Source organism: Perissodus microlepis, chromosome 8, assembly GCF_051167445.1.
Source record: "Perissodus microlepis isolate ML-2025 ecotype Zambia chromosome 8, ASM5116744v1, whole genome shotgun sequence".
NCBI classification, from domain to species: Eukaryota; Metazoa; Chordata; class Actinopteri; order Cichliformes; family Cichlidae; genus Perissodus; species Perissodus microlepis.
The window spans coordinates 2689194-2713721 of NC_140468.1; the positions used below are offsets into that span (position 1 = coordinate 2689194).

The 24528-nt window shown below is 45.5% G+C and overlaps 2 protein-coding genes across 2 annotated transcripts in view; one reads left to right on the forward strand and one right to left on the reverse strand.

Moving 5' to 3' along the window:
* Nucleotides 1-3856: 3856 nt before the first annotated feature.
* Nucleotides 3857-4850, forward strand: atoh1c (atonal bHLH transcription factor 1c). The gene has a single exon (XM_084936983.1). It carries the CDS (start codon nt 4015-4017, stop codon nt 4573-4575), a length of 561 nt encoding a protein of 186 aa, XP_084793109.1. The 5' UTR covers nt 3857-4014; the 3' UTR covers nt 4576-4850.
* The window catches only part of LOC146381013 (wings apart-like protein homolog), a 32751-nt gene continuing 12894 nt past the window's right edge, over nt 4672-24528 (reverse strand). Inside the window, exons 6-20 of the mRNA XM_084936982.1 lie at nt 18779-18874; nt 18514-18684; nt 18288-18424; nt 17776-17887; nt 17253-17498; nt 16843-16954; nt 16651-16748; nt 15129-15205; nt 11667-11803; nt 11448-11563; nt 11107-11280; nt 9747-9963; nt 9563-9651; nt 9068-9163; nt 4672-7758 (exon numbers count right to left, since the gene is read on the reverse strand). Of these exons, the coding sequence (XP_084793108.1) occupies nt 7693-7758; nt 9068-9163; nt 9563-9651; nt 9747-9963; nt 11107-11280; nt 11448-11563; nt 11667-11803; nt 15129-15205; nt 16651-16748; nt 16843-16954; nt 17253-17498; nt 17776-17887; nt 18288-18424; nt 18514-18684; nt 18779-18874 (1944 nt within the window). The 3' untranslated portion in view covers nt 4672-7692. The remainder of the gene's footprint in view (nt 7759-9067; nt 9164-9562; nt 9652-9746; nt 9964-11106; nt 11281-11447; nt 11564-11666; nt 11804-15128; nt 15206-16650; nt 16749-16842; nt 16955-17252; nt 17499-17775; nt 17888-18287; nt 18425-18513; nt 18685-18778; nt 18875-24528) is intronic.

The following is a 24528-nucleotide window of genomic DNA, read 5'->3' on the forward strand; positions in this document are numbered from 1 at the left end:
GTCCACTGTGGAGAGAAAGCTCAGCTGTGTTGCTTCACCGACTCTGTGGGAAAAGGGTTTGATCTGCAGCCCACGTCGGTCCGCTGGCTCCAACGAGCTGTCTCATTGGGTTTAATAAGGCGCAGCGTGTTAACGAGTGAAGCCAAACCTCTTACCTCTAACTAATAACCGCTCGTTCCATGTTTGCGTCCCAAACAGAGGAATGCAAATGTGCTTTCTGTCAGCATCAGAGAGCAATTCATTCTTTTCATTTCAGGGCTTTTTGTTGTTAAATCACCTGCACATCAGTTTAGGATAGCAGCTCGTGAACTGAGCGCGCCTCAAAACCTTTTTTGTCCAAAAACTAATGGAAACACCTTCGTATTGCACTGTGACGTGTTCCTTCATGACCACTAACACACACACTAGTTTCTCTTAAGCCATATCCTGCAGCTGCAAATATGGAGACACAAATGGGGATTCATGCTCTGCAGGAAATACAGTTTATCTTGTATTTAAGAAAAATTAAAGGGTAAAGACTGCAGTGACCACATGTATACACAAATAACTTAAAAAAATAAAATAAAGCTGAAGGTGAAAGATGTTTCCACCTGTAGCTGGTGGCACATGTAACATGTTTGCTACCTGTTTCATCGACAGGAGCAGATCACCTGTATGCTTTCCTCTCCTCACAAATAATAATAATAATAATAATAATAATAATAACTGCATTGGCATACAAATACTTAAAGGCAAACAAAGCAGAACAACATGTCAGGTTAGGTTGTGCATAAGTAATTTTGAGTACTGTGTAATTTCTTGGTAATTTTGTGGGAAAATACAATAATTGCACATCTTACTCTGCAGGTAGACTGTAGCGTTTGTCGTGGCCTTAATGATAAAGTTTCCCCAAAAACCAATAACATGCTAAAAAAAGACCCCTCAGTAATTCAAATGAAACAAAAATAATCAGTTTAACTTGAGAATATCAGAGGAATGTTTTAAACATGTGAGCTTGTGCGCTTTCAGATCTGTGTGAAATCAGCTGAAACACACACAAAGTGTTTTTCTGTTTAACTTTAAAAAAAATTAGAAGTTAAACTTTTTGCAACAAGACCAGAAAAAGCCAAACTTGCAGATGTGCAGCAGGTCGGTGTGGCGTGTACGTGTCATCTGCACGGGCGCGTCACAGCGGTGGGAGGGTTTGATCTGCGGCCTGTGTCCGCTCTCTGGCTGCAATGAGCCGTTTCATTGGCTTTAATAAAGCGGAGCGTGCCAGCAACTGTCAGCTAAGGCGTGAAGCCAAACCTCCCCACGTGCTCCAGATTGGAGGATAAAAGGAAAATGAGCCAGGGGCCCCAGACAGCGAGGGTCCCCCCCCACCCCCGGCCATAAGGAGTCCATTATGCTCCCGTGTGTCACGCAGCCATTTTTGTGGCATCTCGGTGGCACGCTGTGGCGTTTGCAAAGGCCCGGCCCGCCAGAGCGCTGGCACACGGCGGCCGGGACACGCTGCTAAATCCCATTAGAGTCTGTCCAGAGGATACGAGGCTGCCAGCGGCTGTCAGTCATCGTCAGGCTTTAACCTCCGGGAGCACAACACTTTTAATTAACCTTAAAAACAAGTTCCAGTGATGAGCTTTAATACATCAGACAAGTGTCTCAGCAGCCTGCAGAGGGGAACTCAAGGACGCTACAGCCGTGAAACGCTGAGCTTTTTAATCAAGTGTGTGATGCTAACATCATCCCCCAGCCATTTAGGAAAAATACTATTAAACCAAGAAAATGTCTTCACCTACGTGCTCTGTGTGGTATTTATTCATGTAACTGTTGCATGAATAATTAATGCTCAGCCCAAAGTCGGACAGGATTACAAGGCTGGGACGAAAACCAAAGGCTTCTTCTTCCTTAGTCCTTCGCTGGCTGGAGACCTGAATCGATATTTACACTAGTTTGGGTACAAAGTGGAACAAAATAAGAATTTATTCAGCTGCAGTCAAAATGATTTCTCCAGTGAAAGTGCGGTTTAAGGAAACAGATGTTGTTCCAGGGACCCGGAGGAGATGCGAGGTCAGAGATGTAGTAATCATCATGTCCTCTACTCCACCTGTCCAGGCGACTTGTCCACCTGTAGAGAGGCGGAGAGACATTTTTGTCCTTTGCTGAAACAGAAGAGGCCTAACTTCATATCAGACCAAATGACTGTGCTCCTCACAGCCGCTTCTTCAGTCTGGAAGCTTTAGCTGGTTCTAAAGGTGATCCAAACATCATTTGTTTCACAGTTGCTTAAAATGTAATTTGTTATCAAACCAGAGTTCTCTGCTGCAAGCTTAAATGTCCCAACACAGGCATGGAGGGAGAATCTGTTTAGCCTGGACACAAAAAGAAGGATTGAAGTTTTCTCCCAGCTGAATACAGACAAAACTTATGATTAATTCTGATCTGAAGGACAAATGTGTTCGCAGAAAAAAAAAGTTACCTGAATTATGTGGGGATATTACAGGTAACTTTAAAAAAGCCACATGAAAAACGAGGTCCTAAATGACCGATTATGAGGAAAATTATATTTCTGTAAGAAATATAAACACCGTGGACTCTTCTTCACTGAGCGCGCCGGTGTTTCATCACCACAGAAGTAAGAAAACAAGTAAAATCTTGAATTTGAATAAAGTTTCTGCCTCAACACGTGAAAAAGAAACAGATGTGATGTCAACTTTCAATCAAATAACAGAAAATAAGACAAAAACCAGTGAAAACATCTGATTAATCACGATTAGAGATCATTAAACATGGCTGCTGTGTGACAGGACGGCCTCAAACTTTCCATTTAAACATGCGCAGATTGGGAATTTATTAATTATTTGCTCCCAAACCTTCACTCGATCGTCAGCTGAACCTTACAGTTAATAACCTGCGTCTCTTTTACAAAGTTCACATTTAAAATGTGATTTTCTGAAACACAAAACCTTCAGAGGAGGATGATTTAAAACAACAACAACAACCATAAACAAGAAAAAAATTGTTGATGTAGAATTTCCTTCATCTTTGAATACTGAATGAACGATGCTCCGTCCTGTGTGGACCACAGTGCGCCCTCTGGCAGGCCAGTTCTGGTCCCAAACCACATGTAGATTTTTTTTATTTTTTACTTTTCAGTTTTATTTTCATGTTTGTTTGTTTTTATTTTAATTTTACTCTGCAGAGTAATAATGTTTGAATGAAGAAGAGAGACAATCTATTCATCTGCTGTTTGTTTTACAAATGATCCCTTTTCACTGATCTTCATCAAATTAATTAATAACTAAAAATGCCATTTTGACTTTTTTAAATGTGTTTGCATTAAACTGGTCGGGCAGCTTCACAGCATGAATGATTGTTCCAACTGTTCCATGTTGGGATGAATGTTTCTGTGTGGGAAAGAAACTAATCATGCAGATTTCTGGTGACAGAACAGAGAAATACTTCTTTCACTAACATCTGTGTGGTGATGGAAGCAGTGCAAAGTGTACCAGCTGTACTCAGACTAACATACAAACACGTTTTCTTTAAATTTGAGCGCTAAAATGTTTCACTGCTGTCTTAAATGATCTGCTGCATGACACAAGTTTGCTTTCAGCTCGAAACTCTTATTACAAACTTTTTATAATTGAAAAACTGTACGTGAAGTTTGTGTGAGTGAAACTTCACACCGTGGCTGCTGGCGCTCTCCGTCCTCCTCCTCTTCGGCCCTCAGCGGCGCACTGAGACGCTTCTAATCCTCTTTTGATGAACTCGGTTAATCGACTTCCAGCTGCGCATCTGGCAAAGTTCACTGAGCAGCACACGACCCTGTCCACGCCCCCGAAGCACGCAAGGCCCCCCACTCCATAAATTCTCCCATCAATGCTGAGAAACGTGAAGGGTCCCGGTGAGGCTCAGCGGCTGTGGCCGTTTGGTGAAGGAGGAGACGGAGACAAGAGGGGGAGAAGAGGAAGAAGGAGAGGAAGAAGGAGACAGTAGGACAAGGAGAAAGGGGAGAGCGGAGGAGGAGCAGAGATGCCTCCGCGTAAAAGCCTCTTCGCTCCCTTCGTGTCCGTGGACTCTGAGTGCGGTCCCGGTCCCGCGGCCTCGGCTCTCCACGCGCTGCTGCAGCGGAGCCTCGCACCGGACCGCTCCGGGGACTACCGGGACCCCCCGCGCGCCATCGTGGAGCTCCGGCTCGGTCCCGCCGGGGGCGCGCTGCATTACCTGCCGCCGGACACGAGCGCTTTAGAGCGCGCGCAGAGACGCCGGCGCCTCGCGGCCAATGCCCGCGAGCGGCGCAGGATGCTCGGACTGAACGTGGCCTTTGACCGGCTCCGCAGCGTTATTCCCAACACGGACAACGACCGGAAGCTGTCCAAGTCCGAGACCCTGCAGATGGCGCAGATCTACATCTCCACCCTCAGCGAGCTGCTGCAGCAGGGCGCGGGCGGAGCACGCAGCCCGGGCACCGACAAAGCGCCGGCGGCCGGGGACCCGCCTCGGCCCGAGAGGCACTTCCACACGGCCAGGAGCAGCGGCGGAGGCCCGGGGTGCCCCGAGGAGAACGTGCAGGGGGGACGTGAATATCTGTGATTCTTTCAGCGTCAGACATTAAAGGACCAAAACGTGTTTCACGTGTTCGAGGACTCAAACACCGAGGACGACAGAAAGAAAAACTCTGTGCCAGAGTTACTCAAAGTATCAATTTTTATTATTTTAAAATTATGTACAGGTAACCAAAGACATCGGTCTGCAAATTGGTACAAAGATCAAGTTTTCCTGCAGGCGGCTCGTTAAGAAGCTCTCTGTCTGTCCAAAAACAACAACACGGCTGGGAGAAAAAGGCTTAGAAAAAAGAAAAAATAGAATCAGATTCAGAAAAGTAGAGTCTACGGTCTAAATTTAAATTTAACCCCGGCCCACCCGCGACCCTCCCCTAACTGCCCCCTCCACCCCAAACTCCCTCCATCACTCCCCTCCTACATGAGGAGGTCCAATCTATTTACAGGAAACTATGTACAAAAAGCTCTTCCATTCATTCTTCCAGACGTCTGTGAATAAAGCTCTTGTAAACTTTTCATAAAGGAGTGTGAAGTTTTAACGTGTGTGTGTGTGTGTGTGTGTGTGTGCGCTGATGTCCACAGACAAACAAATACAAAACCACATGAACAATGACACAATCTTTAAACTTTAACAGGTCAATTCAATGTCATTTTTTTTCCAGCTCTAAAGATGAAATCAAACAGCAGCAGGAGCTCACGGCGCCGATGACAAAACGCCAGAGAGCAAAAAGGAACAGACGTGAAAACTTTAAATGTGAGCTTGCTCAGACGATGCTCTCTCTCTCTTAATCTGGACCTTTAAAAAGATCTGTTTTCGAGAAAAGAAATTCAAAGGCGAATCTTTAGCTTAAAGCAGGAACGAAGGAAATGAAGCTAGCGTCAACAACTGCAGGTCCTCTAGCATCCACTTGAGGCTCCAAAAGCGAGTGGGTCCCCACAGACTCGCATTAAAATGCGACAGATTTACAGCAGTAATTAACACGCGCAGCCTGCTGGAATTTAAAAACCTGTTTTGGCCTCTATGGACAGCGTCTGTGTCCTTTATCTCACAGCAGTGACCTTTAGTGTCACGGGTCTGCGTTTCAGTGTTGATGAGCGACTGTGGGGACCTGAACATGGCTGCAGACAAAGAGCCAACACTAAAACGATGTTCACGGCCATCTTTCTTCTTTTCTTTTTTTATTCAGGTTTCCTTTATAACAAGCTTATTAGCTGGAGGTCATTAAAGGGTTAATAAAGCAACTGAAGGGACGCCTCAGTTTGAGGCGCCCAGTGAGAGTTAGACCATGGCTGTATGGTTTTAATGGAGTGGGCGGGGCTTATCCGAGACATCTTCCAATGAAATTATTGGAAAAACTGTTTCTGCTGTGTGAAAGACTCACGTTCCCCTGGAGTTTCGCTCTTCTGCGAGTCTCCAAACTGACGAAATGTGACACTAAACTTAAATAACTTTTTTTTTTAGCTTTAAACAACAATGAGGCTGAAAATCTTTTCAAACTAAATCATATCTATTTATTCTATTAATAAAGCCTTTAGTTACAACTCAAACTTGAAGGAAGGAGGAACAGAAATGACTCGTTTAAGGCTCCAGACTTCCCTTTCCCCCATCAGGGAACATTTCTGGAACTTCAGCTTCACTGACGGTGCACAGAGGACAGGAAAGGCCGGGGCAGGTTAAAGCTACAAGTGCAATGGCTGACGTGTAATGAGTTGCTGTTTGCACTGTAAGCGCTGCTGGAGTTTTGAGTTCTTCACAGGTGTGCCATCTGAAAAGGCTTCAAAGATGAAAACCACAGAAGGCCTAACGGAAAAGCACGGGCCCGATTTCTATCATTTACAAATTCCCAATCCAATCTCAGGATCGCTGAAATGTACGTTAGAGAGTGATGCACTCTTGGAAAGTCCAAACACAGGATTTGAAGTTGAACTGCGGGTTTGAGGATCTTGAGCTCCAGCTAAAGTGTTTCCTCCTAAAAACACCTGAGCAGGAGGGACAAACAATCGACCTCCTCTGTGAAAACCCCTCTGCTGGCGTTCAAGTTCAAAAGCAAAGAGCCTGGCCTTCACCTGTCAGACTGGGGGGGCTTCCTCGGCCGCCTTTACTGTAATTGAAGTCTCCACCATGAGCGGCGAGCTCAAACGCCTGGCGGTAATTGAAAGGAGCAGGAGGAGGACAGGTTCTGGTCCAGAGGGCTCGGGAACCCGCTGAGACACGAAGCTTTTGATGTGGAGCGAGAGCGCGATCGATCGTTTGAAAGGGAAAAACTTTCTGCTTTTTGGAAGCAGAGGTTGTCCAAAGTTTCTAAAACCCCCAAAAGCTTTGAGAGTCAGGTGTGAAGTCGGCACAAAGGCGCCGCGCGTCTCTTTCGACGCCACCACGAAACGAGGTGTCATACAAAAACAAGCAGTCCCACCTCGACTTCGCCGCGGGTCAGGCTTCCCACCCTCCGCCCACAAATGATCAATACGCGGGGTTTCTCAGCGCTAAAGCACCTCCTTCAAACAGAGCCAAGAGGTTACAGCAGCAAAGAGAGGAGAAGAAGAACACAGCGTGAGAGAAATGAGGCGGCCTGTGAGGAGCCGGGGTCGACGTTTTCAAAGTAAAAGCCATCTTTTCTTTTTAAAGAGCTCAGCTTGTTTGTTTGGCAGTTATCAGCTCCAAAAGGCTGCGCTCAGGGCCGCGAGGCTTTGATGGCAGGCCGGGGGGGGCAGCTTCACTCCAATCTGCCATTGCTCGATACAAAAGGGGTTTTTCATGAGGGAGGGGCTGAGAAGGTGAGGAGACGCTTTGAAATGGAATTTATCAGAGTAGAAGAAAAACATCGCTCTGAGCAACTTTTTTTAAACTGAGGAAAAAGGAAGAAATAACAACCAAATACTGACTTGGATTCTTCAGAAAAACAAAAGCATGTGATCTCTGCTGCAGCTTTAAAGGGTTTATCCTTTAAAGTCACAGAGGAAACGAGCTGTTTCCAGCGCTGACGAGGTGAAGCTCCTTTAAAAGGAGGAAGAGGACGACGTCCCGTTAGTTTACTCCAGCGGTCGACTCTGAGGTGGTGGTGATGGTGTTGGTGGTAATGATGATGAAGGAGATGGTTGTGTTGCATGTGTCTTTTTGTGTGAGTACGTATTTGAGACAGACTTCTCTCTAGCAGTGCTCCAGATAGTCAATGACCCGGGAGATGGACTTCTGTCCTGTGGTGCCGACGTCACACTGCAGAGAGGAAGCAGGGGTCAGTCATGAACACACACACACACACACACACCTGGAAAATTAGACGTGCAGGTCGTTTCTTTCTTACCATTTCAACAAACTCACTGCTCGTTTTTTATTTAAATCACAGATTTTACTCTTGAATAAACTTGTCTGATAATCGTCGTTGAATAATGAGCATTTTCTCTCATTAGTCTGCGTCTGACAGACGTCGGGCGGAGAGCAGCACAGGGCAGATGAAGGATTACGTCGAACACTAATCAGAATATATCAGTTTGATATTGCGGAACGAGTTTCAGTGTTGCGTTAGTCTGGACTTACAGCAGCCTCACGTCCACCTTTGTGAAACAGTGACTACATTTCACAGTCAGCAACAGCTGTGATAGTTCTGCTTGGAGGTAATGATGATGTATAAACACATTATGTTGAACAAGCAAATGCTGGAATTGTAGCTAATGTGTCCATTAATGTAACACGTAACAGCCAGTATGCTGTCAGAGTAAATGTACGCCGTTTTTATTGCCTTCACAGTGAAAACAAGCGGAGATGTAGCTTCATTCATAAAAACAAAGCCAGTTCCGAAGTGCCTAAAAACCTGCATTCTATCTGATGACCACCAGATGGCGATAACTGTGGTTGCAAGTCGACTTCCGGTCCTAAAGCATCCTATGGGAAAATGGCTCTCGTCTAAGCCTCAGTACACAATTTCCTGCTTTTGTAAATCTTGGTCATACCACGTTTCAACAAAGCCAGTGGTGCTTGCTCATTGGCTAATGGCTTGTGATTGACAAGTCTTTAGCCAATGAGAAAGTGATTTCAGGATGAGACCCACCCCTCCTTGTCACATCCAGTTTTTTGTGACAAGATGGCTTCAGAATAGTTGGCGTCAGCGTAGCGACGTCCATCCTTTATACCGTGTTTTTTTGCAGCTCTGATGCGTTTCTACAAACTCGCTCGGTTCTGAAATCTTCCCTCCTTCATGTATTTGGGTAAAACGACCCGCGCTTCCGGATTTATGTGTCCAACATGAGCAGGATATACGGTGATTTGATAAACTAGCTTGTAAAAAAGGCCAGGGGTCAAAATTTCAAAATTTTTGTTTCTTATCTGCTTCAGCAACATTTTTTTTATGTAAAACGATGATCATCTCCACAAGAAGTTTTAAGCTTTCATTTAAAAAAATAACTAAATGATCCCCAAACATATTCAGAGTACATTTGGATCAGAGTCATCAGGACTTTTCTCTCCGTGCTCACTAGAACAGAACTAAACACATTACAGGGATTCTTTTATTGAAGCTGTGACTCACAGTGAGGTTCATGAAGTTGAGGAACTTTTTCAGCATTTCTGTCATGATGGAGAAATCTCCTTTAGGCAGGTTCTCTCTCACAGTAGTCACATTCATCTGCAGGACAGTCAAAAGAAATCAATCAAACACACGAAGATAAATCAGACAAATCCAAACGAGCTCTGAAGCCTCATAACAACAAGTGCTGCTGTGAACTGTACGCCTCAGTGTGTGTCATGAGGCTGTATTTATGTGTTTTTGAGGGTAAATGTGTTTCTACTGTGTTTAAAATGCAGGTGAAAACTTTGAGAAACTGCCTACAGACACACAAATCTGTCAGAGTCGCATTATGGGGACAAAAAGCACATACCCAGCATGCAATTCATTCATGTTTTGATGTTATAAATAAATGAGTCAGGGTGACGTCTTCTCAACTTACAGATACACAACTGTGTGTGTGTGTGTGTGTGTGTGTGTGTGTGTGTGTGTGTGTGTGTGTGTGTGTGTCAGACTCACCGGGCTCCCCTGGCATAGGCAGCCCAGCAGCAGTGCCGTGTAGGAGGCCACAATACTGTCCTCCATGTGCTTCCCTGCATGCTGCAGAGCTGGACAGAGAAACGAGGATCATGTCTCACGTTTTGCTGCTCGATGGTAACGATCATCATCAGCAGGAGTGATCAAAGCCACACTCTGGTTGTACCTTTGTTTAGGTCCAGCTCCTCGTCCTCCTCGTCCTCCTTCTTCTTCTTGCCTTCGTCCTGTTTGTCGGAGTCGTTGTCGTTGGCGACCCACTGGATCTCGCCGCCCGTCTCCTGCCACTCGCCGCTCTGGTCCAAAGCAGCTTTCGGCGCCTCCTTTATGAGGTCGTCGGTCTGGGCCTCGGCCAGGACGGCGGCCCGCTCCCGCTGCAGGAACAGCTGAGGGCGACAAGGAACATCAGAACCAACGCCAAGCGATTTATAGGCTGTATATACACGATCATCATTTTGTGTTCAATAAGATTTGAAGCTAGCCAAAGTTTCCCAATAACTTCCTCTCAGATTTCGATACCATCTGATTGTTTGTACAGCAGAGGGGTCGCCCCCTGCTAGACAGAAAAAAGAGCAGGTTTATGCACTTTTCAAATGCAGAAACTATATCCATGAAAACAGTTCACAGATGGTTTCCTGACAGGCAGTGACTGATATTTAGGACCGACTCCCCTCCCTGAAATCTGGATGCCGCTGCAGATTCTTCCACCGCCCTCCCTGGAACTCAGTCTGCACAAGGGGACCATCCCAATGTGATTAGACGGCTTGATTTGATTTAGTGTTTCCCATGAGCACCATTAAAACTGGATCTGAGTAAGACGGCAGAAGAGAACAAAACGCAGACGAGACAAACTCAACTCCGAGGATCGCGCGAGTATTAATTGTCACGCTAAAACATAAAAGTGAGCTTGAAATATTCCTCACAGCAGCTGCTGCTGCAGACATTAATCAGACCATGTTTGTGCTCCATTAATCAAAGACGCAGTGAGGGAATAATCAGCCTTTTCTTTTAATGTGAATCGTCTGAACACCAGGAGACAAATTCAATTCAGTCTGATCTTAACTGTTTTAGAGGGAAGCAGAAAACTAAACTCTACACCTGACAGATGACACCAAAACTACCCACGACGAGACGTCGGTCATACAAAGGTTTATTTTCTCCTTCCAGGCCGGCTGAGAAGGGTCCACACTGAGCACCGAGATGAATCTGAATGAAGGTCGGCATGTGAGAAAGAATTTAAAAGCATCCAGTATTATTTTAGAGCCTATTCTGGGAGGGAAATTTCCCCTTTTCTGGTGAAATAAACCAACTGAAGTGACAGAGAGTGCAGCAGATCCACACTCGCTCCTCTCTGAGCTGCAGAAAGTTTTAATACAAACGAAAACTTAAAAAAAAAAAGAACCTGATTTACCAAAACAAAACATTTTGATAGTTTGTTCCTAAAATATGGACATTTATGTTTGTAAAGTGGCGACTTCACTTCTGTCGTACTCTTCTTTGGGTTTTTCCATCCACTCCTGAGTTTGTACCTGTACAAGAGCAGCGATGGCGCTCAGCGGGCCCGTGCTGGCGATGTCCTGGTGCTGAGGGTTGAGCAGGACGGTGGAGTCGCAGGGACCCTGGCCTCCTTCCATCTCCATCTCCATAAGGCAGTACCTGTTCCTGGCACTGTACTCCACCAGGTTGATGAGCAAACCCAGACCCTGAACGCAGCAAACACACACAGTGGCACTCATGGGTCAGTCAAAACTCTGTTTTCATTGCCGTCTTCATATTCCTGTTTCTTAAAATACTTTTAATACCACTTTAAGTCTAATTTTAACCCAAAGCTGTGATGGAAACCGTCACATCACTCATGTTTAATACGCACCAGTACTCTGATGTCGAACCTCTGCTCCTGAGGAAGATACTGAGGGACTTTGAGAACACAGTTCAGAGCCGTCACTATCAAATCCTCCTGCTCTCCCGTCTTCGTGCTGCCCCACTCTGCAGACGGAGTTTCACACACGTTTATCCATCAGATTAATAATGTTTAAGCGTTTCAATAAGCCGCAGTAAAGTGTCTTTGGAGTGTTTTTGGTGCACTAACCGTTGTCATGTGTCAGGTTGAGCAGGACTCCTATGATGGCCCTCATGCAGTCCTCCACCGCTTTCCCCACCGCGGCTCTGTCGGACTTCACCTCCCTGCTGTAACGCTGGATCATCTCCTCACACCTGCTCAGCGCCCTGACAGACAAAGAGAGGCCTGGTAACTTCACAGAACTAGACTCAATATTTCTTCCAAATAATTACTGACCTTACTTACCAAGTGCTAAAAACATAACTGAAAGGGCTGCACACTGATAACTCTGAACAAATGTCCCATAAACCTTTGTGTTACCAAGAAATTCAAGCTAAAATGAGCCGGTCCGTGCGGGTTCACCTGGTCCTCCTTTTCATTTACAGTCACTTGATCGTCATCAGTGCAAACTGCGCTCACATCCAGATGTCTGAACATGACTCGCCTCTTTCCTTTTCTACTCCATCATAAAACAGAGCAGCATTCACACACACACACACACACACTCTTTCTTGAGGACGGCTGCAACCGCAGAGGGGCAAGGCAGGGCAGCAGCTTGATGTAAATAACCAAATTAAATCTAATGACAGTGGTGACTGAAAACAGAGCAGAAACCAGAGTCTGAACATCAGGACACAACGAGAGGAAGAAAAAAAAAAAAAAAAAAAAAGGCAGGTGGTGCGTCACAGGAAACTGATTGTGGGGTACAGAGGAGAAGGGAAAAGAGGAGAAATTACTTACACATGAATGTAAAAATGAGGCAGAAATACTTGGTCCATCTTTGGAAAATTAACGTGGAAACTTGCAAATGCTAAAAACTGCAGTTCCTCAAATGTCCACTCGGGGCCGGCTCCATGAGTGAGTCACTGCCCACAGACTGCAGTGTTCAAATATCCAACTGTACAGCAGGAATAAACATGTTCACAGCCTGATACAGAAATACGGTTTAGTCCTCTCAATCGACCCCTTGCTGAAAATCAAGACATTTAATCTGTTTTAAGGCTTAAAGTTTGCATTATTAGGTGCGTGACTCATTTTACTGACACGGATGGCCGTCAGTGAACTGCACCTCTGCACCGTGCTTGTGCTACTGGAGCCTTTTGGAGCATTTTAACGCAATTGTCTGTCAAATAATAAGACCTGCTGTGCAGTTAATTTTGCTCAAAGACCATCCGAGAAGTCTGAGCTCCAGGTTTGGTGAATGAAATTCTCAGGTTTTAATTGGGTGTTAATGAGCATTAGCAGTTATCTGTGTGATGAACAACACTGTTTGTGTTGTTTGATAGCTCAGCTAAGTGCCTCTGGGTGGAAAACCCAACATGATTGTGACCAAAATACTAACACTGAGACAAAAAGGGGTCAAAGATGTGACTGTATGGTGGCTACATCCATCTGTTAAAACACGCTACAGACGGCACTGTTAGCAGGTTTGCTCCCACACAGAGTTTATGCCGAGTATCCCTCCTGCCTCAAATGTCCCATTTATGGGGCGTGGAACCGACACTAGGACTGAACAAGCTCATCGCATTCACTGTCTCGCTGCAGCTCAGAGGTGCTTCATCAGAGTTCAACAGTTCAAGATTTGCTAAGTCTGGCCTTAAGCTGGGCTTTCACTCTTCTGGTTCACTTACAGTGAAATACAGTCAAGACAACAAGTGCAGGCAAAAATAAAACAAGGAGCATCATTAACTTCCTTTACATGATAATTCTATCAGCAATGAGTCCGGGTCAGGAGAAGAGGGTGCAGCACACAGCTGGGCGCTCTGTGACAGGCTTCATATTCACAACTTTTACATTTCACTCTGCTTAATTTAACACAGAGTGATGCGTTTGTGTCCAGATGCAGACGAGGCTCGTCAATAAGCAAAAGGACGGGTGTGTGTGTGTGAGAGAGAGAGAGATGGGGTTGTTACGGGGCTTATTGAATTAATCCTGCAGACAGCTGAAAGTCTCAAAGCAGCTCAGGGTCGAGTTTGGTTTGAAACAATGAGGGCAGCGTGTGCGGGAACCAGGAGGAGTCAGGAGGAAGAGGAGGAAAACAGGAGTGAGTGATGAAGAGTAAACACTGTTGGAGTGTGTGAGAGTAACTTCACAGTTTCAGCTGCGCGTGTGTGTGTGTGTGTGAGAGAGAGAGTTTAGATGGCGGTGCTCGCTCTCCCACTCACCCCGCAGTTTCTGGGGTTAATCGAGTTAGCGCAGCGGGCAGCTGAAGGCTCAGACTGAGGCCTGTGTCACCCGCCCGAGGGAACAGCAGCTCTTTGTCGAGCCATTCGACCTTCATCCTCATCATCCTCGACCCCCACCCTCACTGCAGACCTTCTGCAGAGGGCGAAGGTCCGGTCACACAAAGGACGCAGGAGGAGCGAGAAGGTAAATGAACTCAGCGCAGCGCGACAGATGCTGGAGTTTTACTTGATGAACAGTGAGCACAGAGATTCGTGCATCATTCTGCAGCTGAGAGGAGCTTCAGTTTACCGGCGGAGGGACCCGACGCTGGGCTGACGTCAGGTGCTCACTTGACCGGTTCATGTTTACGTAGTCGGATCAGCTGGGCCTCGCTGTGCCGCGCATGTTCTCCAGGTGACTGTGTTAAGCCCCTCCCACAGGCCAAAGATTCAGGTGAGATTAAATGGTGCAACATGGCCAGAGGTGTGAATGTGAGAAAGGGTGAATGCGACTTGCTGGATAAAGTGGTCATAAAGACCAGAAAAGCACTGTGCCGGTCGTACATTTAAAACCTGGAAAGCTGGTGGAAAATCAGATGTCACAGGACAGAAATGTGATGAATCCACAGATGATTAGAGGGGAGATTTTAACTGTTTATTCTTCAATACAAAACAGAGCATTTCACTGCTGTAGACAGCAGCGCTGACACAGCCAGCTGTAAAATTTCCTCAAACTTATTAGTGAGCTTCCTCAAACTCTAAGTTCTTTGTTTATTAAGTATGAATTATAATTAAATTCAACCAATGTATAAAATAAACCGTAAACGCACAAAATCTGGTCTGTCTGTATGAATCAGAACACCTCGACGACTAAAACACATTAAAGAATGAACAGAGACCAAAGCGGAGACTCTGCTGACAGCAGGGGTCAGGGTCAGGGTCGAAAGGTCACCGCTATGACTGACAGGATGTCACAACCAGGAAATGAAGCAACAAAAAGATGATGGCGATGACACACACAGGATATACAGCAGCTGAGGTAATCTGGGCTCAGTGTGACCGGGTTTAAAGATTCTGCTGTTACATCACCACATTTACTGATTTTCACAATAACAGTGGAGAGCTTTCGTCCATCTCTGCTCAGAAACCCGACTGGAACGGCACAAAAAGATGATAAAAGAGGAAAAGGCAACAAAACAGCGAGTACAAAGTAGAAGTTTACAGCAGACGTGCCACCTGATAAAAACTGCTGAATCTAAGCAGCACACAGAGCCGAGCGGCTCCACGACGAACACATCAGGGGTGAGGAGCGTGTGTAATCACTCACTTTGCAGAAGAGATGATGAGCAGCGAGTCCTTGTAGGCGATCAGGTAGCTCTGGTTCTCGGGGTTGTGGACGGTCACCTATGAGTGCAAACACACAGTCAGCAGGAGAGCACCAATGAACTCGCTGATTTTACTTTAACTTGACTTCATATTTTTACCCTGGCTCTCTGCTCCAGAGTGAGGACGCTTCTCCAAACAGAATAAGTTTGAAACACCATCATCACGTTCAAGCCAACTGTCACATTTAGTGATGGTTTTGATTTTCAAACATCAAAACAGGTGTTAAACCTTTTCTGAACAAACATGTCGGGAAACGTGACGACGAGCAGAAGCTGACAGAAGCTTCAACGTGACTGAGCGGGTGGGACCCAGACCTCCACGTCTAATCAAACTGGCCCAGCTGTACGATCAAAGAAGTCAGCAAATAGCTCATTGGTGGTTCAAAAGAACCAGTAGTTTTATGCTAGCAAGGAAGAACCTAAATCTTCATCAGTATCATCTTAAGCCTCTTTTCCACAAGTACCTACTCAGCTTGGCTTGACTTGGTTTTTAGCGTTGCTCATTAGGTGGTAATGCCTGGTACCAGACACTGGTTTTGGTACCTGCTCAGGTGGGGCTCCAAGCAAGCTGAAAATGCACTAAACAGACAGCAAACTGCTGATTGGCCAGGGAGTGACATCACTAGATGAGTCATGAGAGCGGCGACTCCGCAAGAATCAAACCCCCAAACAACGAGGGAAATGACCGCACACAAACCAGTGCCATGGTCCAGCACTGATTTAGCATCACCTCGGCGTCCTCCATTGCCGTGACGGTACGGGGCTTTTTGGTCTGCGTTGCTATAACAACAGCACCCTATTTAAGTGGTACTCAGTCGTAACAGAAAACTACCAGAGGCGAGTGGAGCCGAGCAGAGCAGGTGCTAGTGGAAAGGAGGCATTTATCTTGTTTGGATGTTTTTGGCCAGACCAAACTTTTTGGTGCTTTCTGGCTCAGCTGTAAATAAATAAATAAATAAATAAATAAATACTACAGATTTAACGTAGTCGTACTATGTGATCGGGAGGGGCACAGGGGTGTAAACAGCATTTGTGCAGCGATGTAGTCGGTGGTCTGCTTGTCACGGTCGTCACTGGTACAAAACATTTGAGCAAGTGGACGTCAGCAGGCCCAAAGATAATTGTAAAACTTTAATAAGGTTTCCTCACAGTTCATTTCCCCCTCCCATAATTTAATTTCTGTCTTTGTGTAGAACAACAAACATGTCTCCCAGCGAAGGAAGCATGTCGGCTCCAACTTCCTCGCCTGTTCACACCAGCCGAGTTTAACTGAACGCTTCTTTTCACTTCGTTACTTTATGTTCTCTGTTTTTGGCATCAAAGTAATAATGTGTGTTTATTGCTGTTTTTTTATTTCCAATTACATTTTGCTCTGAGCCTCGCAGGCTTGTAAAAAAGAGAACACAAGTGGTCTTTAAAAACAAAACCCTGTCATGTCTTTTCTTATTTTGATTTGGCACTTACACTCTCCAGCACGCGTAAACACCTCTCAGCCCCCCACAAAGACGACACCAGCTTCTCCTTATCGTCCTCTTGGTTCAAGTTATCAACACATTCCTTCACTGTGGGCAGAGAAACCAAAACAAGGACACGAGGTGAGAAATGAAACGCTTGACAGTTTTCCTCTTTCTGCTGGACTTCTGTGTAATGGTCTACCTTTGTCTACTATGTGGTCCAGTCCTCCCAGCAGCCGCAGCTCCTCTTTGAACCAGTCACCTGCTCGTTTCGAAGTCAGAGACAGCAGCGTCTCCATGGCCAAATGACCCGTCTGTAGGGAGAAGGAGAAGGAGTCAGGAGCTTAAATCTAAACTCTCAAGTATCACTTCACACGTTTAACACATTGGAGTTATTCTGTGGGCCGCTTCCTGTGGTTGTAGAAGTTGAATTTTGTGTTTTTCTGGCTCAGCTCTACCAGATCTGTGAGAAACATCCTGACACATGTGGGAGTCTGTGAGTCACCCCGACTGGAGCAGTCGAAATAATCGCTCAAAGCTTTTTCCGCCCTCAAAATAAACCCCCTCTGAACATGTGTAATTTTAACGTCGCCGCCGCGTGCGTTTGTGTACCGTGATGTTCTGCAGGTCCAGGTGCTTGTTGTGCACCGTGTCGCACAGCTTCCTGATCTTCTCCTTTATTTTGGCGATCTCCTTGGCACTGAAATGGACCGTGGAGTCCGCCCCATTCCCGCCCCCCTGGTCCTGGTCCAGTTCGAGCAGGCGGATCATCAGGTCCAGGCAGGACCGGTCCAGATCCATGTTGAGCCGGTCTCTGCTCAGGATGTACATGAGAGAGGCTGTACACAGAGCCAAGTTCTGCAGAGGAGACAGAAAAAGAAACTTTAAATTATTTACTGTTGTTCTCAAACTTCCTTCAGCTCTCTCAGAGGTCGCCTTCTTTGGTTTTTTTAAACACGATTACAGACACTGGATTTCAGCGTATTTACTCACCAACCTGACCCAGAATCAGTTCTCACCAAATTATTTGTTCATTCTGTTAAACAACGAATTCTGAACTTTGGATGTAAAACAACAAATAACAAAAGTGAACAGCACAGAGTCTGGGGCTCAGTGCTCAGCTGCTGATCCTCACCGGGTGCTGTGGGGCATCGTTGAGCGTTTTGAAGACCTGAGCCACCTTCCCTCTGGCCCTGAGGTGCATCCTGAAGCTGGGCATGGCGCAGCGTGTAGCCAGGCTGATCACACTAAAGACACAACACAGAACATCAACACAAAATAACAACCACACAAAATGAGTGTTTTTAAGTGTGAAAACGAGGTTTAAATGTTGAAAGTGTAACGCTCTGCCTCCTTCATTAGCGCCCCGATGCTGGTTTTCAGTGATTTTGATGTGAGATGATGTCTCTGAACCTTCTGCCCCTCATCCCAAATTTCAAACACTTTTTATATCCCACTTCCCAAATCTGAACCTTGATGCATGTTAGACACTGCAAGGCAACCTCCACAGCTGGTTTCATCTCATTTGTATTGTTGTTATAACCAGAAAGTGAGTGTACGAGGGGTGTAAATATCACCTGTAATCACTGGCTGTTGTTGGTAAATATGGGAAAATTTTAACTTCCCATGGAACGTGGAGACTCTCACCTAAGGCATCGCGTGTTGAGAGGCTGTCCGCTCTTTAAACCAGTAGCTAGGTATTCAAAGTCATCGGTGAACTCCTGGTTTTCCCCGAACTCCACCACGTCGTTGAAATGCTTCACGTGTTGGACGACTGTGTACAGCTGCAAAGCACAATGAGAGACATGTTGATGTTTCTGGTGTTTCTTCAGCGTGATGTGGAGTGAGCTCAAGGAGAACATTTTCTGTGCACCTCTTTATGTTCTTTGTGACACTTGAGTGCAGTGACGGTGTCCTGGTATGGATCTGTAGGGACAGTGACACACTTTGTGACCTTTGGAGGAGGGGGCGGAGCCTTGAACACGCCATCGTCCTTCTGAGAGTTAGAGGGCTCCTTACTGGAGCCTCCAGCCGAGGCTGAGGCCTGGAGACGGAGGAAGGTTGACATGAGTAAGCTGCAGCTGCTTTGTTTTTGACGCAGGCTGAAATCGAATGTTTGGTCTGAAAGCGAGACTTACGGGAGTCGTCTGTGATCGCGCGAAGAAAGGTGGAGGGGGCTCTTCTTCGCTCTCCAATGTCCAGTGCCTGGCGTTGTACACCGCTTTGGTGGGAGACTGAAAAACAAACACAAGCATATAAAAACATAAACATTGCAGAAGCTGGAAACAGACATGCAGTTCCTCAAATGACCACTTGAGGCTTCAGCGTGCACTGTGCTGTGGGTGCTTTTTACAGCAGTATTAATGAAATACCTGACAAACAACAAGCCCTGCTGTGTCGTGGGATGCTACTGAGCACATAAATATGTGTGTGTTTGCACAGCACCAGCAAAAGGACGCACTTGTACAAATCCAACACCGTACTGTAAAGTCAAGGCTTCAAAACAGGAGCCAACAAACCAAACAAAACTAAAGTGTGAGAAGATTACACTGAATAATTGAACTGTTACTAAAGCAAAGCATCTCAAATTCAGGAGAGTTTGGTGGATAACAGACAGAAACCAAGAAGAAGAAGAAAACTGACTTAATTGATATTTTTTAAAACCTTTTCTGACTCCTGATTTTCTCCAAATTTCTAAAAATATTAAATTCAATATTTCAAGTTCTGTATTTTTATTGTGTCACCAGACAGAAGCCTTTGCTGTTCACCGTGGACCAACTTTTCTTTTGTATCTTTATGATTTTTTTAAGAGAACTTTTGGAATAAAAATCTATAAATAAAATAAAATCGACTTGAAACAATCGAGGAGAGCAGATAAATAAAAGCGGACATAGTGGATAGAAACTGATGCTCAGGGTGAAGCAGAAACGGAGGAGGGGGAAGCGCATTAAACTGAGCAGAGTTTGCCAGCGTTGATCAAACAGCAGGACACACACGCACACACACTTAAAAAACAAACACACACACCCTCCCACGCCACCGTCCACCCTCATCCTTGGCTCATCTCCTGTCCTCTTTGTATATTTTTGCCAAACCTGTGGTTGGTGGTTGCCGGGGCATTCATAATGAAAAACAAAAGAGGACGAGCAGAGAGAGTTGGCTGAGGAGAAGAGCGGTGAGGAGGGGGGGGCGGGAGGGGATTTCTGCACCGCGGGGTTAATAAGCAGAGACAAAGGGGAGTTTGGGGATGAGCTTTGCTGTGCTGGAACATCAACACACCAAATTAAAGCCTGCGACAGTAATCTGAATGACACAGGCAGACACCCAGCCCACCCGCCCCGCCCACCTGCTGCTAAGAAGTATGGGACAGATGAGAGGGGGGTGAACGTGCCGTGTCTCTGCTATGGGCCAGATTAAAAATATAAGAAAAAACAAAAACACGCTGTTTTTGGCATTGCGGGTGTGCATTAGGAGCAAACTACAACTTCACTGCCAAACCTCGTGAATTAGTTATCCCGACTTCACCGGAGGGGTCAGAATGGCAGGAAAACCATGATCAGAATATGAAACAAGTGTAGAGTGGGGAGCATATTTGGTTCGGACAGCTCTCTGATTCTGGCTTTCCCACCAGCGCCCAGTGCCAGAGTGAACATGGAACTGAGAAAGCGAAGAGCAAAGGGCCAACAGTTTGGAGACATTTCACGCATGCCTACAGATTTTCTTTGATAAACTTTTCTCTCCCCGTCAGCTTCTCCCTCTCATTATGCTCGGTTACCACTGATTGGGAAGCTTTCGCTGCACTGGCGCCAACGTAACACGTTGATGTTAACTTGATGAATCGTTTCATTTCTCCCGTCTGTCCGCTCCTCTCTGCGTGTTTGGGCCATAAATAACACTCAGTCTGCAGTAAAGACTCCAACAATGAGCTGAAATTAAACTAGTGCAGATAAATTGGGTGAAAAACGTCAGTTTATTTTATATAAAACATCAGGACTGCAATGACAAAAAAACTTTGCCGTGGCGACATCATCGTGACTGTGCCCATCAGCAGGACGGGTGATTACTCATTCCTGTCATCCTTCTCTGAGGCTCACTGCTTAGAGCACACGCACAGTTGGTGCTTTGCCACCTGCACAGCAGCAGACGCACGGAGGCGGAAAGTAAAATCAAATCCTATGTGAACGTCTCCATCCAGCGGATACCAGCTCCGTGTGACCGAACCATGGAAGTTAAGGCGGCGATGCCGCGTGTTACTTTGTGTTAAAGAGCAGGCACGCTCCAGTTATGCTGTTGTGTGCTTGTTTCACCCCCAGCACCCATCCTGTGTGTGTGTGTGTGGTAATTTTGTAGATTTTATACAATGACAATGAGTCTTTATGGTACAGCAGTGGAATGAACGACATTAGGACAGTGGAGAGGGTCACTGTTATGGATGTAATAACCGCTCGTCCCTTAAAAACATTCCCCAAACAAAGCCAGCGCCATCTCCTAAATATGGATGAGCCTGTCCAAGTGTTGTCATTATGGTAACATCTAATATCTCCCAGAGTCCTCAGCTCAATAACCTAACAATGCCCGGGCTCATCTGATGGCACAGACGTGCAGTTTACTGTAATCAAAGCAGAGTTCTGACGACTCCTCCGTAGGCCGCTCATTTTTATTTTTATAATGAGCTGCACTCCTCTCTCGCTCTCGATCACGTTAATGGGAGACGGAGCGAGATCTGGGATGTACTGCGCCCGGGAGGAGGGGGGGGGGGTTAATACAGGGAGGTAAAAAGTATGATGAAGCGGTCAAGAGAAAGCGATGGAGACAGAAATTCAACTGAGAGGGAGGAAAGTTATTTTAGGAGTCAGAGCATGAAACTGGAGAAGAAGAGAGGATGAGAGAGTACATTAAGTGCGTTATTATGCTCCTAGGGGCACCGTGTCTTCTAATGCCATTACTGCTTGTCTGTAACAGGGAGGAAATTAACTTCATACTTTGGCACTTCAAAAAGTTCTCAGCTTTTGAATCTGTGCACCTGCAATCTCATACTCAGGACAGGCTTCAGACTATCAGAGCAAACCAATCAGGTCATTTCAAAGCGTGCAACTAGACTGCAGTGCAATAAATACGTTCGTGCAGAAGACACGAGGAGCAAAATGAGCAAAGCATTTCCCCTTTCTAAAGCAAAGCCTGTATATAAAAGAAGGCTGCTGGAAGTGCTGTGGATTCTGAAGAATTTCAGTTTTAAAGTGTCTTGTGATTCGGTGTGAAGTTAGTATGTTTCCCACCTCCAAAGTTCCTTTTTCATGTCATACAACCTGTATGTATCAGAGATCTATGAGGTATGACTGTAAAATATAGATATAATTAGTAGGGTTGGGCAATATGTAAAAATTTTCCAACCCGCAATCGTCAGTCCAACAATCGCCGATGGACGATATAGTCGCACATGTGCAGACTTTTTGATGGGCGGAGCAATGTAATCATGCGCGGACTGATTTGTGCGTTTACAACACAGAAGTCGTCCAAACATAGACGAACTAATCCCCCCCCCCCAAAAAAAACGCTGTCAGCGTTAACGTGTCTTAAACGCGGTCATCACGATTACAATTTTTAACGCTCTCGACCCATCTTGAGCGCAGAATTAACAAAATTAGGACAAACTGCCAAAATGCGTTGACAAGAGACATTTCAGGGATTTTGACTCCAGATGGGTTAATTGTTAATCGCTTTAGTCGTGATGACGGCGCATTAACGCTGACAGCGCTAAAAAAATAATAATAAAGTCACCAATTTGGGATTTCTTAGGTTTACGTCTTTTATTTGGTTTAAAGCCAAAGGATGTAACCAAAGCGGTGTGCCGCTCGTGCAGATGTATGGTGCGAGCAAAGTACTCACGACTAACTTGCATGAGCATGCACGTGCTATGCTAGGCTATCACCAGCTTCTACAGCTCCACCAACAAGCACTTGGGCGCCCTCTGAGGTGGGGGCATTTGCTAGCAGATGAAAGAGGGTGCTGTTAAAACAGCGCTATTATTTTTTTTCTGTTGACTGCTTTTATTAGCGCCATCATTATTAGCAAACTCACTCATGGGCAATCAAATAAATAAACCCCCTTGTAAAAAGTAGTCGTTATAGTCGTCCAATCGCCCGACCCTAATAATTAGAAAGGATGAGGCCATGAAAACTCAAAAAGCTAAAACACAGCTAGCTATCACTGAAAGCAGTCATGCCTCTATAGGAAAAAAACAAACAGGTGAGCAATAAGAAGAACACCATGGAGTTATTCTTTGCCTGCTGCAAAATTCAACCTTAACTTTTAGAGGGAGCCTCAAGTGGACATTAGAGGAACTGCAGATTTTTTTCTTAACTTGACGGTTTGTTGACAGTATAAGAGACATCAAACATTCAACGAATCCTGAGCTGAAAGCAAGTCTCCAGCTGCAAAGATGGGATGGAAGAACAACTCCCAGGTGGAAAACCCCTGCCACTGAAATGAAAGTTAATTTAGATCATGCCTCACATAGATCATTTTGGCGTGGGACCCACCTGACATGCTGGAAGAGCATATGAGGTTGCATGAGGCAAATATGAGGCTAATTAGGCAGATATGATCAGCTGCGATCAACACATCTTTCTTTTTAATCCAGTTTCAGGATTTCTGCTACAACTTTAATTCCTTTATTGGCTCTGCTGAGTCTGCTCACAGTGCTGCAGCGGCCCTTTGCCTTACACGACCTTATAATAAGATGACTCCAATGCATTTGCAGCATGTTAAAGTGAGGGGAAAACAATACTGGATCAGCAGATTCCCAAAGATACGGCACTAAAAGGACAATCAGCGGAGCAAAAACAGCCTGCGTTATTGACTCCAGAGGCAGAAACTCTGGTACAAATTACCACATTCCAACAAATCCTGACACGCTGCCGCAAAACTAATTTGGATGCAGAAATCAGTCTTACTAATTAAAACGATAATCACGCGTCAGTTTTTCAAACAAAGTTAAAACGCCTGCAAACTAAAGAGAACACAATTAACAATCGGCTGTAATAGAGAGGCGTCGCAGAGCTCATTAGGACAAACTCGGAAAAGTACGAAAGCGGCAGAGAGGCCTGATTAAAAACACAGTTTAACGCAAGTAAGTCCAATTAATCTCTCACTTCAAGTTTTTCACCTGATGAGAGGACAGGAGATAAACACCGCCTCAGGTATGAGACGCTGGCAACTCATTTACAGTAATATTAAGATGTGCACTTCCACCGCTGCGGCTCGCTAGCATCGATCCGTCTTCGCTGTGAAACGGGGACCCGGCTCTTATGAGATCAATAGTCTGATTTGCAGACGGGGAGGTAGAGGCCATTAGCAGGCAGATAAATAAAAGACTAGGAGTCAAGAAATGTTCAGAAACAACTCTGTCCGTCCCTCATCGATGCACTGATAAACCTCAGCTCTGCCCGCCCCCGCACACACACACACACAGTACTGAGTCATACAGGACGTGGGTGGACAGTCTCGTCCCCACAGGTACATTGAGATCTCTTTCTGTAACGAGTCCTGGTTTTACATTTAGAGATGAGGATGTTTCTCTGAAGAGGTTCATATGGATTAACGAGCTTCTTCATCCGTCAAAGATGAAACTCCTTTGTGTTTGGTTTCAGTTGTTTTTCATCCGCTCATTCTGTCTGAATTCTTGTTTTATGAAGATGTTCACTGATTGGTTTTACGGGCTCTTCACTCTCATTCATCCTACAAATGTTTGCTATCAGGTTGGATGACACGCTTTCTTCTAGTGAGCACTTTGTTAAATGCTCCTGATTATAATTATGGTGACACTTTGACTCTAATCTCTGCATATCACAATTCATGTTATCGTTCTCATTATCCAGCACGAATATTA

Excerpts from the sequence above, each read along its gene's own strand:
- atoh1c (XM_084936983.1), top strand. The coding sequence starts at position 4,015 with ATGCCTCCGCGTAAAAGCCTCTTCGCTCCCTTCGTGTCCGTGGACTCT.